Source organism: Pleurodeles waltl, chromosome 12, assembly GCF_031143425.1.
Source record: "Pleurodeles waltl isolate 20211129_DDA chromosome 12, aPleWal1.hap1.20221129, whole genome shotgun sequence".
Classification (NCBI taxonomy): Eukaryota; Metazoa; Chordata; class Amphibia; order Caudata; family Salamandridae; genus Pleurodeles; species Pleurodeles waltl.
In genome coordinates this window covers 667,548,257-667,561,866 of record NC_090451.1, presented here as the reverse complement: position 1 = coordinate 667,561,866, position 13,610 = coordinate 667,548,257, and the positions used below count along the sequence as shown (strand labels likewise).

The 13,610-nt window shown below is 43.8% G+C and overlaps 1 protein-coding gene across 2 annotated transcripts in view; it reads left to right on the top strand.

Annotated features, from left to right (window-relative positions):
- The window catches only part of GABPB2 (GA binding protein transcription factor subunit beta 2), a 46,745-nt gene extending 41,205 nt beyond the window's left edge, over window positions 1-5,540 (top strand). Inside the window, exon 9 of one of the 2 annotated variants that reach the window (XM_069218498.1) lies at window positions 1,234-5,540. In XM_069218498.1, coding sequence (XP_069074599.1) covers window positions 1,234-1,524 — 291 coding nt within the window. In that variant the 3' untranslated portion in view covers window positions 1,525-5,540. The remainder of the gene's footprint in view (window positions 1-1,233) is intronic. The other variant, XM_069218499.1, reaches the window with a different exon arrangement.
- Window positions 5,541-13,610: the final 8,070 nt, after the last annotated feature.

Below are 13,610 nucleotides of genomic sequence, written 5' to 3'. Positions count from 1 at the left end.
TCAGCTCCTCTGTCCACTCTAGCTCAAGAAGGCCCTCAGCCTGGTGATTGGTTATCAGGATATGCAGGCCACACCTTAGATCCCTTTGTCTGACTGTCTAGAGTGAAATCACAAACCACCCAACTGTCATCCTGACCTAGACATGTATTCAGCAAACAGGCAGAGCCACAGAATGGTTAAGCAAGAAAATGCCCACTTTCTAGAAGTGACATGTTCAAACTTAAAATTCAAAAACCAACTTCACCTAAAGATGTATTTCTAATTTGTGCATCAGAGACCCCAAACTGTCTGTTCCTAATGGGAACTTACACTTAAAAGATATTTCAAGGCAATCCCCATGATACACTAGGGGAAAGATAGGCCTTGCAATAGTGAAAACCGAAACTGGCACTATTTCACTATCAGGACATGTAAAACACACCATCACATGTCCTACCGTTTACATACACACAGTATCTGCATAGCTTCAGTAGCAATCCAAACAGTTTTTTTTTTTTTTTTTTTTTTGCCATAGTGGTCTGTCACTAACCATGTGCTTGCTTTGCAGTTGCTTCATTGTCTTGGTTAAATCTTACTTTACAGACATCATTTCTGCTTATCAATATATCGTCCTCCCATTCCTAAAATGTTTGACTGTTACTTCGACTATCACTTCAACCCCAATTTTTAATATCTACTGAGATTTCAACCTGCGATTCTTAATCTCTGTATATTTAATTGCACATATATTAATTTAATTTGAATTGCAGTAGAATTAAATACATTATTTAACTTCTTAATAGTGTAAACACTAATACATTTGGCTTAAATGAAATTACAGAAGGTGAAATGTTAGAAATATAAGTAAAAAAAGATGCTGACCTTAACTCTAATAAATGTTAAATACTAAATTAGATTAATTTCCCATTTCTTCATGTAAAAAATGAACCCTAAAACATGTTTAGCATTTACTACATCAAGTAAATTAATTTTAATGTGAGGAATGGACATCAGTCAATATTTACTTTAAATGCTTATTTCCTTACCATGGAAGTAGTAGTGTGTCTCAGTAAATGGGAGTCGTAGAGATGATAGGCCACCCAACCAGTTTTGGAGTAATGGAATTGGAACTGGCCTGCTATACTGGGAAGAGTGAGGGTTTGCTGCGTTTGTTTGACCTCTTGTGTCCTAGTTCACCACTAAGCCTAAACCTGTGGTTTTTTTTGTTTGTTTTTTTTCTATTCGATTCTGCAGACCAATATTAATGAGCGGGAGATACTGCAACAGCAACTGCATGAAGCCAACTGCAAAGCTCAGGAATATCGCCAACAGCTGCTCAGGAAGGAGCAAGAAGCAGAACAGTACCGACTGAAACTGGAAGCCATGCGCCAGCACCAGACCAACGGAGATGAGCTCCCAGTTCTGGAGGAGATCAGCGGAGTGGACTCAGTCATTGTAACGTCTGATTTAATGGACGGCACAGTGACCACGGAAGTGGTGACAATGGAGCAGTCTGCAGAAATTCCTATGGACACTGTGACATAGCTTTCTCTCTTGAAAAGCTCCGAACCCTGGGCGCCGACGAGTCGTCGCCGCTTCCCGCGTGGGCTGCACAGACACAGGGAAGAGGCAGTCTGTAATACTGGAAAAGTAAGGAATGAATTTGGTGGGAAAGCTACCTAACGGCAGCTGCTGCACAGCAAAGAATCCTCAGGCCTTGAGCAACAACAAAAAAAACTACACCACCATGCAGGCCTTTTGTGGAAGAGCGAGATACATTAAAAATATTCTTCCGTACAATAAATCTCTTCCTGCACGAAGCAAACACGTGTACTATACATGCCCAGTTTCAGGTGACCAGCCTAAGTGCACCGATCAGGAGGAACCTTAGAGCCAAGCCTCTTGTGATCCTTGTCCATGCCCTGAATTTATTTTATATTTTAGAGCCAGCAAATACACTATTCTTATTTTCTAGCCCATGAGTGCCTGCTTGGACCTTTCCAAACCATAACGACACATTATAAATAACAAAGCTTAAAGTGTTGCATTCATAATTATTTTTTTTTTTTTTTTTAATTTTTTTTAACATTTGGCCTGATGATCACTCTGAGACTCTAACTAGTTTGTCTTCCAAGTCTGTCGGCCACTGAGGGGGATTTAGCATACAAAAATTAACTAGTATGCATTGGGACAGATGCAAGTCCTACACAAAGCGCTTGTATGGGTGACTTTGGATGTGGGGAGAAACAGTTGTAATCAATTTTTTGCTTACTCTAAAGTAGAGAGGACTTTGGCAAGTGCAGTCTACTTTCTGTGAGGTATGCTAGAAAACAGACCCTTCAGTTTTATGAAACCTTGGTCACGTTTTCGTTAGTGTATTGACACTGTTGGACAGTGGTGTCCAATCTGAACTGAATATGCAAACCGCAGGCTCCGCCTGGCTGTGATGGACGTTCTTGAGGTGGGTGATCATTATTTGTGGCCAATAACCCTGGCTCCCTTTTGAAAATGTTGCTTTTCCCTACTCAGCTTAAGCTAGGCTGAGTCAGTGCTTTAATTGCTGTGCAATGAGCAAGCCTGCTATTTGTATTAGCTTTACAATTATACATTTTCGGCAAGCTGTTCTAATTTGTGAGGTTATTTGTTTGGTTTCGTAGCCACATTTAAATAGGAGAGGCACATATACAGATGCTGTGCCCGAAGAGACCGGACATGCATTCCTTGGTGTGCATGTTCGGACCAAAACCGCTTGTTAAGGCCCATTTGGCCAGCCATGTCCAGCGTAGCTCCAATATGCATCTTTCTAGAAAGCAGTGTGGCTTGCCTTAGTTACTTGCAGTTGAAGTTCAGACCCATAGATGGAGCTTCCGCAAGTATATTTCTGCGTTTTTTGGAGATGGCAGACTTAGGGTGTAACATTTGTTGTGGGTAAAATGACTTATTGGTAACATTTTAAAGATGTGGGTTATGATATCTCCCCCTTTCTTCACTTCTCTCCCCAACATCAAGTTTGGTAGCAGTAGGAGTATGTAGGGGGAGGAGGGACACTGAAACAACCAATTGCTTCCTTTTCTTTCACTGACATGCGATGTGCCTTTTGTAAGGAGATTGCCTTATTTTTTACTTGTACATAAGATGAAGTCTGTGCTGCTCCACATGTTTTGGCTGCACTCAATAATCTAAATCTATTTTTGATGGAAATGTCGTGAGGGTGTATTTTTTTTTTTTTTTTAACGTGGTGTCAATTTGGCTGCTGATGCTCAAATGACTAATAAGAGTGATATTCACAACTATTAGCCTGGTAGTGTGCCTAAGCTTCAACTTTAATGGTGAGCTACAGTTGTCCTTTGCGGTTATTGGCCGCTCAGCGATATCACTGAGGGGATCAGATTGTACTTGCCTACACCATTCTCCAAAGCAGTAGCAGCCCAGCAGAGAAGACATATTGTGCAAATGTGAGTTCTCTTGCGTTATAGGTCGGATCATGAGTTGTTTGTAAGCAGAAACTATACGATTTTTTTTTCTACCTGGCTGACGTTTTTGTGAAGGAAGCTAAAAGAATAGTGTTTTCCCTTTTGTAAACTTCCCAGAGTGCGTTTTATGTGCTACTGACACAGTCAAGTACCTGAATGTGTCCTTATTCTAATCCTAGTAAAGAATCAGAGTAATTTTAATCTGTTCAAGGAGAAACGTCAAGCGTATTTATTTTGCCACAGGTACCACCTCTATAATACTTTTCCCTTTGAGTAGTTAAGTATTTTCACATCCTATAAATTGGAAAATCTGCCATGTTTGTAAAGGGTGGAAGTGCTTGGATTCCCACCACCATCCATTTTCTGAGCCATTTTGTTTTAATACCCAAATCTAATAGCAGGCAGTTAAGCAGCTGTTCTTGTGAAGTAACATGTTCTGATGGCGCATTCAAACTGAATTTTCAGTGTTACATCTTGAGGTTTTTATCCCCCTGGATGCTGACCTTTTCAACCTTACTGGGGGAACCTGACGCCTAAATTTGGCTTGGTAGCTGATTAATCAGCATTCAAATAACCATTCAGTTAAATGGTGTGTGCTGTTGCATGGTCCAGGTGACATTCATGCAAAGGTTAAAATGCAAGGGTCCACAATTGCCGGAAATACCTTTGTACGTTTTTTCCCTCGTTATGGAATGTGTTTTTGCATACGTCTGTCTTATTTTTTTTTTCTTTTCCTAATGATACTAGTGAGAGCTACCCCTTTGTACCCAACGTCTGTTGCCTAGTTTTCATTGAGTGTACAGTGGGTAATTCTGAAGTCCGGCACCAAAGAATGTGGTCTATAAACTTTTCATTAGGCGTCATTAAAACTTCACTTCAAAGCACAAGAGCTTCGGCCAGGCTAAGGTTAATTGTCTTATTCATGGTTTCATGTCTGCATAATGATCCTCACTCACACAAGCCGAAGCTAACTGAGCAAGGTTTTGTTAGTTGGTTATTCAGCTGTGCTGTGCTAGATTTTAGCTTTGATGGAGCCTTTTTTTTTTTTTTTTTTTTTTTGCAAGGTACAAATCCATATGGATTTGTGTTCTGTTTTTTTTTTTTTTTTGTTTGTTTGTTTTTTTTTGTTTTTTTTGGGAACTGTGAAGGGTTTAAGGTGTTTACATAAATGTCACACCTCTAATTGCAGTGATTAGGGTTTGATTACCTTTTACTTTCCAGTGTGGACAGTAGATACCAATGCTTGATGCAATACTATTTCAGAACGAATAATTCTCCGATTTTCAAATACCCTAAAATGTTTCTTTAAAAGAAAACTCTTTATTTTCACACATTATATCAGGCCAAATTGTCTTTGCATTATGGTTGGCTATAAGCATAAACATTTTGCTTTGAAACTCTAGACAGTAGTGACAAATGATAAAGTAGATTAATTTATAAAACCCCAATTATATGCAAATTATGATATCTGCTTCCAATCACCATTAAACAGTCAGCAGTTCTTGCGCATGAATCATTGCTACCTTCACTCTGTGAGCTAGCTAAGTGCCTTCGCTTTATTTTGAATTAGTCTTTAGCAGCTTAGGATACTTAAGTAATAGCTGCAAAGGGTTCCTTTTCCGGTATGTTATGGGAATGTGGTTTGGGTTTTTCTCGTTTTGCTTCGCTGGGATACCCCATCTTAGGACAATTTCCACCACTGCTACTGAGTTCGTGGCCGACAAAGAATTGGCATAGCCACACAGCCATAGGAATTATGTAAATTTAAAGAAGGTAAAATGTTCACTCCGATTGCTCCTCCCCATAGTTCCATGAACAAGCTGCCCAGCAAAGGCGGTTCAAGCTAGCGCTATGTACACCCTCTCACTCACAGCCAGGATAAGGGTTTGCACTGTGATTTCAGCATTTCCAAATGCTGAAACTGTCAATGGAGTCTAATAGCTTTATGTACAGGATACCATTTAGAAAGTATTCTTTTTTTTTTATATAATTAGGATAATGTTTTTAAAATATTGTTTAATGCTAATGTGTACATACATTTTGTACTATTGTTATAAAAACGTTTTCTTAATAAAACGCCAAAGTCTCTGTCTGTTCCATGTGAGCTAATAGATTGTTTCTTTGTGCCATGATCCAGAAAAACACAAGAACACTTTGCTTTTCCAACAACACTTTCTTACAAGGTTATTTTATTGTCTCTCTATTTTATTCTTTCATTTAGCGGAGGCCTGACTTGAGAGCGGAAGCTGACGTGCTACATGCAAATAGGGTAAAATGTGTGGAAACTGAAAGACATGATAAAAAAAACAACAACATTCTTGTTGGCGAACAGCTACCTACATTGTGCCCCTGAAACAATGGTGTCAATCTTGTTCTTGCCACACCTTTCCTGTTAAGCTCCTCCTGTTCACTTCTATCTGTCGCCTTCCAGCTGTGACAGAGTGGAGACTTCCGGGGTAAAAAGGCACAGCGCTGTTGAAGGGTGGGGTGCCGAACACTATAGGCTGTGCAGTCTTCATTCCACGTCATGCCTTTTTAATTCACCACCAGACAGTCCCTGACCCTTTATTTCACTCCTGAAGGTTCCTTCTCATCTCTGCCTTCTCTTTTTGTATTTTTTCTATATTTCTCTTCCTTCTTCCCTTGTGTGTTTTGTTGCTGACTTCTTCTGGATCAAAGTCTGATGAGGAAATATACGTGCTGGTGGGCCCCACATGCAAACACCTGCTTAAATTAAGGCCTGTGCCTTATCAGTTTTGTGTCTATCGAAAGCTTTCTTTGCTGCTTCCCAGGCTGCCTCTGTTCTTTTTGTGAGAATCTTGCGTTTCATATGTAGTGCTGATTCTTTGTGTTAGCTGCACTTCTCATTCCTGTGCTGTAACTGTTTGGGTTGGCGAGGAAAACCTCCATTGTTAATGATACTGATAAGTATGTGTGTAGAAAGTTTGTTTTGGTTTTAACATTTTAAACATTTGTGTGTGAGGTAACCCTTATGCTGTCATGTGCTATACTTATCACTTGTTTGATAGACGATTACACAGCTCCTACATCTATTTTTAATATGTCTGTCACTCTTCCCCCAATTGCAATAGTGTTGCACATGTGGAGTGATTTTTGTACAGCTGCTGTTGGTGCTGTATTGAGTTTGCCTTTATGTCAGAATTAAGTGTTAAGTGCTACCGACTATGTAATACTGTGTGTGTCTGTTTGAGAACATGTTGGGGCAAGGGATCTTCAGTGTATGTTGTCCTGGGCTTCTCACTCGTTTTTCTATTTGCCTCATAGGATGTGTTTAAAGTGGATTTTGAGCCAGACTATTGGCATTACACATAGGGGGATTAGCTCTGTGCATCAGAAGTGCAAATTGTTATTTCCACATACCATGTCGACTCCTTGCAGCGGTTCAATAAATTGTTGTGACAGTAAAGGGCCTAGGAATGGTACCATTTGGCTACCTTTGAATTGAGATTCTCTCTGTCTCTTTATAAAAGTGATGGCAGAAGTAAAAGCCTTCATTGGCCAGCAGTGGTTTGACATTCAATTGTACTCAACTGACTAGTTGGTTCACCTTCCTGATCAAAGTCAGTCGGTAAATGTGGCATGTCGTTCCTAAACTCCACCACTCCTTCCTCCTTGGGGCTATCTTGGACTCTCAAATGGTTTTTCCTGACTGACACTTTCCATTCACCCTCTCTTTACCCTTAGAGAAAGCATGGTCTCCTCCGCATATCTAGTTTGTTTCACTGTAATATCAGTAAACGGTGGTTCAGAGAGGACTTTAAAGATTGTGGTCTTTTTGTTTAGATGGTCACTTCCATGCTGAGGATAAATGGGGCTCGATCAGTCTCATGTTATATTGGGACCCAGTTGTCTGATCGTCAGTTAAAATAAGTGCATTTCTCATGGGAGTTTCAATAACACCCTGTTTGTTTGGTACTGGAAGTCAACCTGTTGTTGGCTTCGATTGCATGCTTTAGGACCCTTAAATCTCCATTGTTACTCGAATATGGCGAAGGTGCTGATTTTGTCCATTTGTAAAAGCCAGTCTTACTGGTGCTTGATGCATATCAACATCTTGAGGAAGAAGTTGTTTTTCAAGGCCCTCAATGGACTTTCATACCTTTCAAGGCTAAGATAGCCTTTGCCTAACAAACAATTGTAGTGGTCCATTATCTAAACAGACATAAGCCACCTTCACTCGTCAGCTTTTCTGTTTACTACTGGCTTGAGAAGCTTTATGAAGCTCTGACTGCAGGAGGGGCTTTAGCTCCACCCATAAAATGTCCTTGAGCTCAGCATTTGATTGGGAAGTTGTGTGCTTCCACTACAAAAGAGTGCATGTATCAAATGTTTTTAACTATGTAAAGCTTATGCTCAATGCTGCAGAAAGAAAGTAGACCTAAAATATCTATTGTGAACATCATATGTTAGAAAGAATATGCATTTTTGGGTGGAAAATTATTATACTGTTAGTCCGTTGATGGGTATTAGTTGAAACGGAATTGCAGATTTTTACTGTAGTAGGCAAGGGTTTTCATGTTAGTCACCCATTCCAGTTCATGGGGGTGGAAAATCTGCACTTTGATCATTCTTTCAAACCTCTGATCTATTTTGTTATGAAACATTATAACAAAGAAAGTAGACCTGTCATTTATTATGAAAGGCTTTTGAGTGGATTGTTATTAGGTTCTCTTCCAGGGATCCTCATCAATAGTCATAAACATTGAATATTCCTGCCCTCGTGCGGGGACCCCGGAGCATACATAAAATACACACATGTATAACTATGAAATATACACGAAAAATATATAGCATTTTTAGTAGACAATTTTCATACTAAACTCATGTGTACAACAGCAATGCAGACTATATTGATAAACAGGCTAAAATGCTTTATTTCAATGGAGTTTTTTTTTTTTTAAACACTCCCTTTCAAAATTACAAGAAGAAAAAACTTTCCAAAGCCCCATAGTAGGGCCCAGGGAAAGAAGCAGTAGCAACAGAAGTGAAAAAGAGAAAAAACTACATTGAAAACCAATGGAGCATTATTAGCCAATAGGCTGCATGCAGGTTAACACAGCAGAACCATAAAATTTGGCAACGTGCCTTTAAGACCCTGAGCACCTCCAGTATCCCACCATGCGTCAGGGGTGAAGGAGAAGTGACAGTTGGTTCACAGTTAGGTCAGTTCTTTTTTTTCCGGCTTCTCCTGAGAGGATCCTGAGTTTTTCACAGAAAAATATTTAAAAACAGCATTTTTTTCTACCTTCACTCGACGTTTTTCACCTTTGTCTGAGTCAAGAGATTTTTTCCTGACTGGAAAATGCCTTCTCTTTTTGTGAAGTGCCCTTCCTGTGGGAAGAAGAAGGCCCAGTCTGATCCACACTCTCTCTGTATTGTGTGTCTGCCTCAGAGCCACTGCCCTGACACATGCAGACACTGCAAGAACATGTCAAAAAGGACTCTGAAAGACAGAGAGAAAATCAAGCTTCATGGTCTTCATGAGAGGCAGAAGACATCGTCCTCTTCACTTCCCAGGCAGTCAGCAAGCCATTCTCAGGAGAGACAGGCTAGATTGACGTCAGCTGGTAAGAAGGTGCCTGTCTGTTCCCCGTCGACGTCATCGCTGCCACCGTCGCATCGTCACAGATCGCCGTCAACGGCGACCCGACCGACGTCGATGGATACGACGTCGAAGGTACATACCCATCATAAGGGCAGATCTCTGTCGACGTCGAGACCTGAGCAGTCCGTGGTACTCTTTGACGTCGGTACATCTTTCGACGTCGACTCAGGTGCTGCCTATCTCACAAGGAGAAGAGCGTCAGCTACCACCGGCTGATAAAAACACTCCAACACCTGTGGTCTCCATTAGGAGTGGATCGTCTGGGCGGTTGAGAGCTGCATCGTCTGGGCACATCTCGCCCATAAACCTGTCGCCAGGTGGTTGGAGAGTCTTAATAAAACGCCTGCTTCTCCAGACTCAATATTCGCGAATGTACTCACCATCGGCTTCTCTCCCGAGGACACCATCGCCAACAGCGCGTACAGAACGGGCTCATTCTGCGTCTCGCCAGTCTGCCACTAGGCCTCGGCGCTCTGCAACAAGATCTAGGAGCAGGTCACGCTCCCTGAGAAGATCAAGATCGCGCCGTCGCAGAAGGTCTCCTTCTTGGGCCACATCGTTGGGGTCTTCAGTAAGTGGGTACTCCCTGACTAGAGTTTCCCCGGTGGACGACATCACAACCTTCAACAAGGTGCTTTTCAGGGGAGCACAAAAGCTGAACATTGAGGTCCCGGAGCCTTCAACCTCCTCGTCGGTAATCTTTAAAACCCTGCAAACACAGGGCGGTTTCAAAGAAATTGTTACCGCTGGTGCCTGGTCTTCTACAACCAGCCATGGAGACTTTTTTAACACCAGCAAACCTCCGCTCAGCTCCCGCTAGGATCTTAAAGAAATACAAGGCACCTGATCAAGATATTTTGTTTCTCAGGGCTGATCCACCACCAGACTCGGTCATATTGGCCGCAGCCCGTAAGACACACCCAGTGGCGTCATCCTCGACGGTTCCTCCGGACAAGGAGAGTAGACACCTGGACTCTCTGGGGAGGAAGATGTGTGGCACAGCGGCATCAATGATGAAGGTCTCCAGCGCCTCCGCACTCCTAGGCAGATACGATCGCTCACTCTGGGACTCACTGAGCAGGTTTGCCGAAAAGCTGCCTATAGAGGACAGACAGGATTTTCAGGAGATCCTTCAGGAGGGAAGTGTGGTGTCCAATCAGGTCATCAGTGCGGCAGCAGAAGGTGCAGACTTGGCAGCACATGGTTACGCGCATGGGGTTTGTGCAAGAAGGTCTTCCTGGCTAAGAGTCACAGGATTGAAGCAGGAAGCGCAGCAGCGTATCTTGAATCTTCCGTTTAACGGAAACTCGCTATTTGGAACCCACACAGATGAGGAGATGGCGCGTATGAAGGCGGAGGTTGACACCATGAGGGCAGTGGGCCTCGAGAGAAGGAAAGACTTCAGGCGAAGGTATAGGCCTTACGACAGGCGCCCGTTCCAACTGAGGGTTCAAACCCCTCTTTGGTCCCAGAGACCACAACAGAAATGAGGGCTTCCCCTCTTCCACTCTCGTAAAGCCACAAGAAACCGAGGATCAAGCAGACCTCAGCAGTCTACCCCCAAAGCCCCCGCAAAACAATGAGGATTTGCTTCCCTTAATCCCGTACACCACTCCGGTTGGGGGAAGTATCACAGCGTTCATTCACAAGTGGCATGGCATAACAAAAGACAAATGGGTGCAGAACATTATAGAGAGTAAATACTCTCTTCTTTTCCGGCAACCTCCTCCTCACTTGCCACCAACCAAATCCAGTCCGGCTCACATGAGCTTATTACGCAAAGAGGTTCATGCTCTATTACAGAAAAAAGCAATAGAAAAGGTTCCAGTCGCACAAAGAGGAAAGGGGGTGTACTCCCGCTATTTTCTAGTAGCAAAGAAGAGTGTCGGGAAGGGGTTTTCAGACCGATTCTAGACCTGAGGCTGCTGAACAAATGCATAAAGAAACAAAAGTCCAGGATGCTGGCTCTCCACCAGATTTTCCCTCAACTGCATCGAGGAGACTGGATGTGCTCCATAGATCTGCAAGATGCGTATTTTCATGTTCAATGGCATGTGTAGCTGCAGATACACATGCTGTGCATATCCCGCCATCTAGTGTTGGGCTCGGAGTGTTACAAGTTGTTTTTCTTCGAAGAAGTCTTTTCGAGTCACGAGATCGAGGGACTCCTCCCATTTCGGCTCCATTGCGCATGGGCGTCGACTCCATGTTAGATTGTTTTCTTTCCGCCATCGGGTTCGGACGTGTTCCTCTTCGCTCTGTGTTTCGGTTCAGAAAGTTAGTTAAATCTCGGAACATTCGACGGTATTGTTTGCGTTCGGTATCGGGTTAGTTAACGCAGAATCGACACCAAATAAAAGAAGAGCTCCGGTAGCCCTTCGGGGCTTCTATCCCCCGGCGGGGCCTGGTCGGCCCGACCGCGTGCGTCTTCAAGGCTAATGGAACAGACCCCATTCCGCTTCTGCCTCGAATGCCACAACAAGTATCCTTACACAGATCAACATCTGGTCTGTAATTTGTGTTTGTCCCCCGAACACAAAGAGGATACCTGCGAGGCCTGTCGGGCATTTCGGTCGAAGAAAACACTACGGGACCGGAGAGCAAGGAGGCTTCAAATGGCATCGGTGCCATCAGGACACCACGACGTCGAAGAAGAGGAGACTTTCTCCATTGCTGACTCGGACGAGCCCGAAACGGAGCAGACGCCGAAAACCGTGAGTAAACCAGCCCAGGCCAAAACTCACGCCAAAATCATGAAGACCCAGGGGACGCCACCGCCGGCAGGCCATGGCTTGACCCGTAAAAACGGTGACCATCCATCGGCACCGAAAAAGGGCACACACGTGTCGAAGTCATCCGACTCCGGTCGAGATCCTGGCACAGAGTATACTCGACACCGAGAACCTGGCTCCGACCATACTCGATACCGGCTCCGAGCTAAGTCGGAACCGAGAGATCGGCACACCGAAACCGAAAAAAGTGGCATCGGAGTCGAAAAAGACTGTAGAAAGAGTTTCGGTACCGAAACACCCAGCTTCGGAGCCGAAAACAAGCTCCTACTCTGAAGAACAAGGCCTTTCAGCATTACTACAAGGCCATAAATTTGGACAAGAGCTAGAAGCAGGGGAGCCAGATTATACACAAAGAAGGCTCCATATTCAAAAGGAAACAGGGAAAATAAGAACTCTCCCTCCTATAAGGATGAAAAGGAAACTTGCTTTCCAAGACAAAGAAAAACAGCCGTAAGCAAAAGTGGCAAAAGCAGTAACTCCACCTCGCTCTTCGCCACAACCATCACCACACCACTCACCGCAACTGTCACCAATTGCAACCCCCCCATGATGAAATCTCCAATGCACACAGGGATGAGCCAGGATGACCCAGATGCGTGGGATCTATATGATGCGCCAGTTTCAGACAATAGTCCAGACTGCTACCCAGCAAGACCATCACCACCTGAAGACAGTACTGCCTACACGCAAGTGGTGTCCAGAGCAGCAGCCTTTCACAATGTGACACTGCACGCTGAACCCATTGAGGATGACTTTTTATTTAATACTTTGTCGTCAACACACAGTCAGTACCAAAGTCTTTCAATGTTACCGGGGATGTTGAAACACGCGAAACAAGTATTTCAAGAGCCCGTCAAAGGCAGAGCTATCACACCTAGGGTGGAGAAAAAGTGCAAGCCTCCCCCTACAGACCCTGTGTACATCACGCAACAACTGACACCTGACTCAGTAGTAGTAGGCGCAGCACGTAAAAGGGCTAATTCACACACCTCTGGAGATGCACCACCACCCGCCAAAGAAAGTCGAAAGTTTGATGCAGCGGGGAAAAGAGTTGCAGCACAAGCGGCCAATCAATGGCGCATTGCCAATTCCCAAGCTTTATTGTCAAGATATGACAGAGCTCATTGGGATGAAATGCAGCACTTTATAGAACATCTGCCCAAGGAGTTCCAAAAGCGTGCACAACAAGTGGTGGAAGAGGGCCAAAGTATCTCGAACAATCAGATAAGATCGGCAATGGATGCAGCAGACACAGCCGCAAGAACTGTGAATACAGCGGTCACTATTCGGAGACACGCATGGCTACGCACCTCCGGATTTAAGCCAGAGATCCAACAGGCTGTGCTCAATGTGCCTTTTAATGGACAGCAGTTGTTTGGGCCGGAGGTGGACACAGCTATAGAGAAGCTGAAGAAGGACACTGATACGGCCAAGGCCATGGGCGCGCTCTACTCCCCACAGAGCAGAGGCACATTTAGGAAGACACAATTTAGAGGGGGGTTTTGGGCCCAGAGCACAGAACCCTCAACCTCACAAACCAGACCCACATACCAGGGCCAGTATCAAAGAGGAGGATTTCGAGGACAATACAGAGGTGGACAGTTCCCTAAAACTAGAGGAAAGTTCCAAAGCCCCAAAACACCTGAAACTAAACCGTGACTTCAGTGTTACAAATCCCCAACACATAACACCAGTGGGGGGGGAGACTCACAGATTATTACCAAAATTGGGAGGGAATAA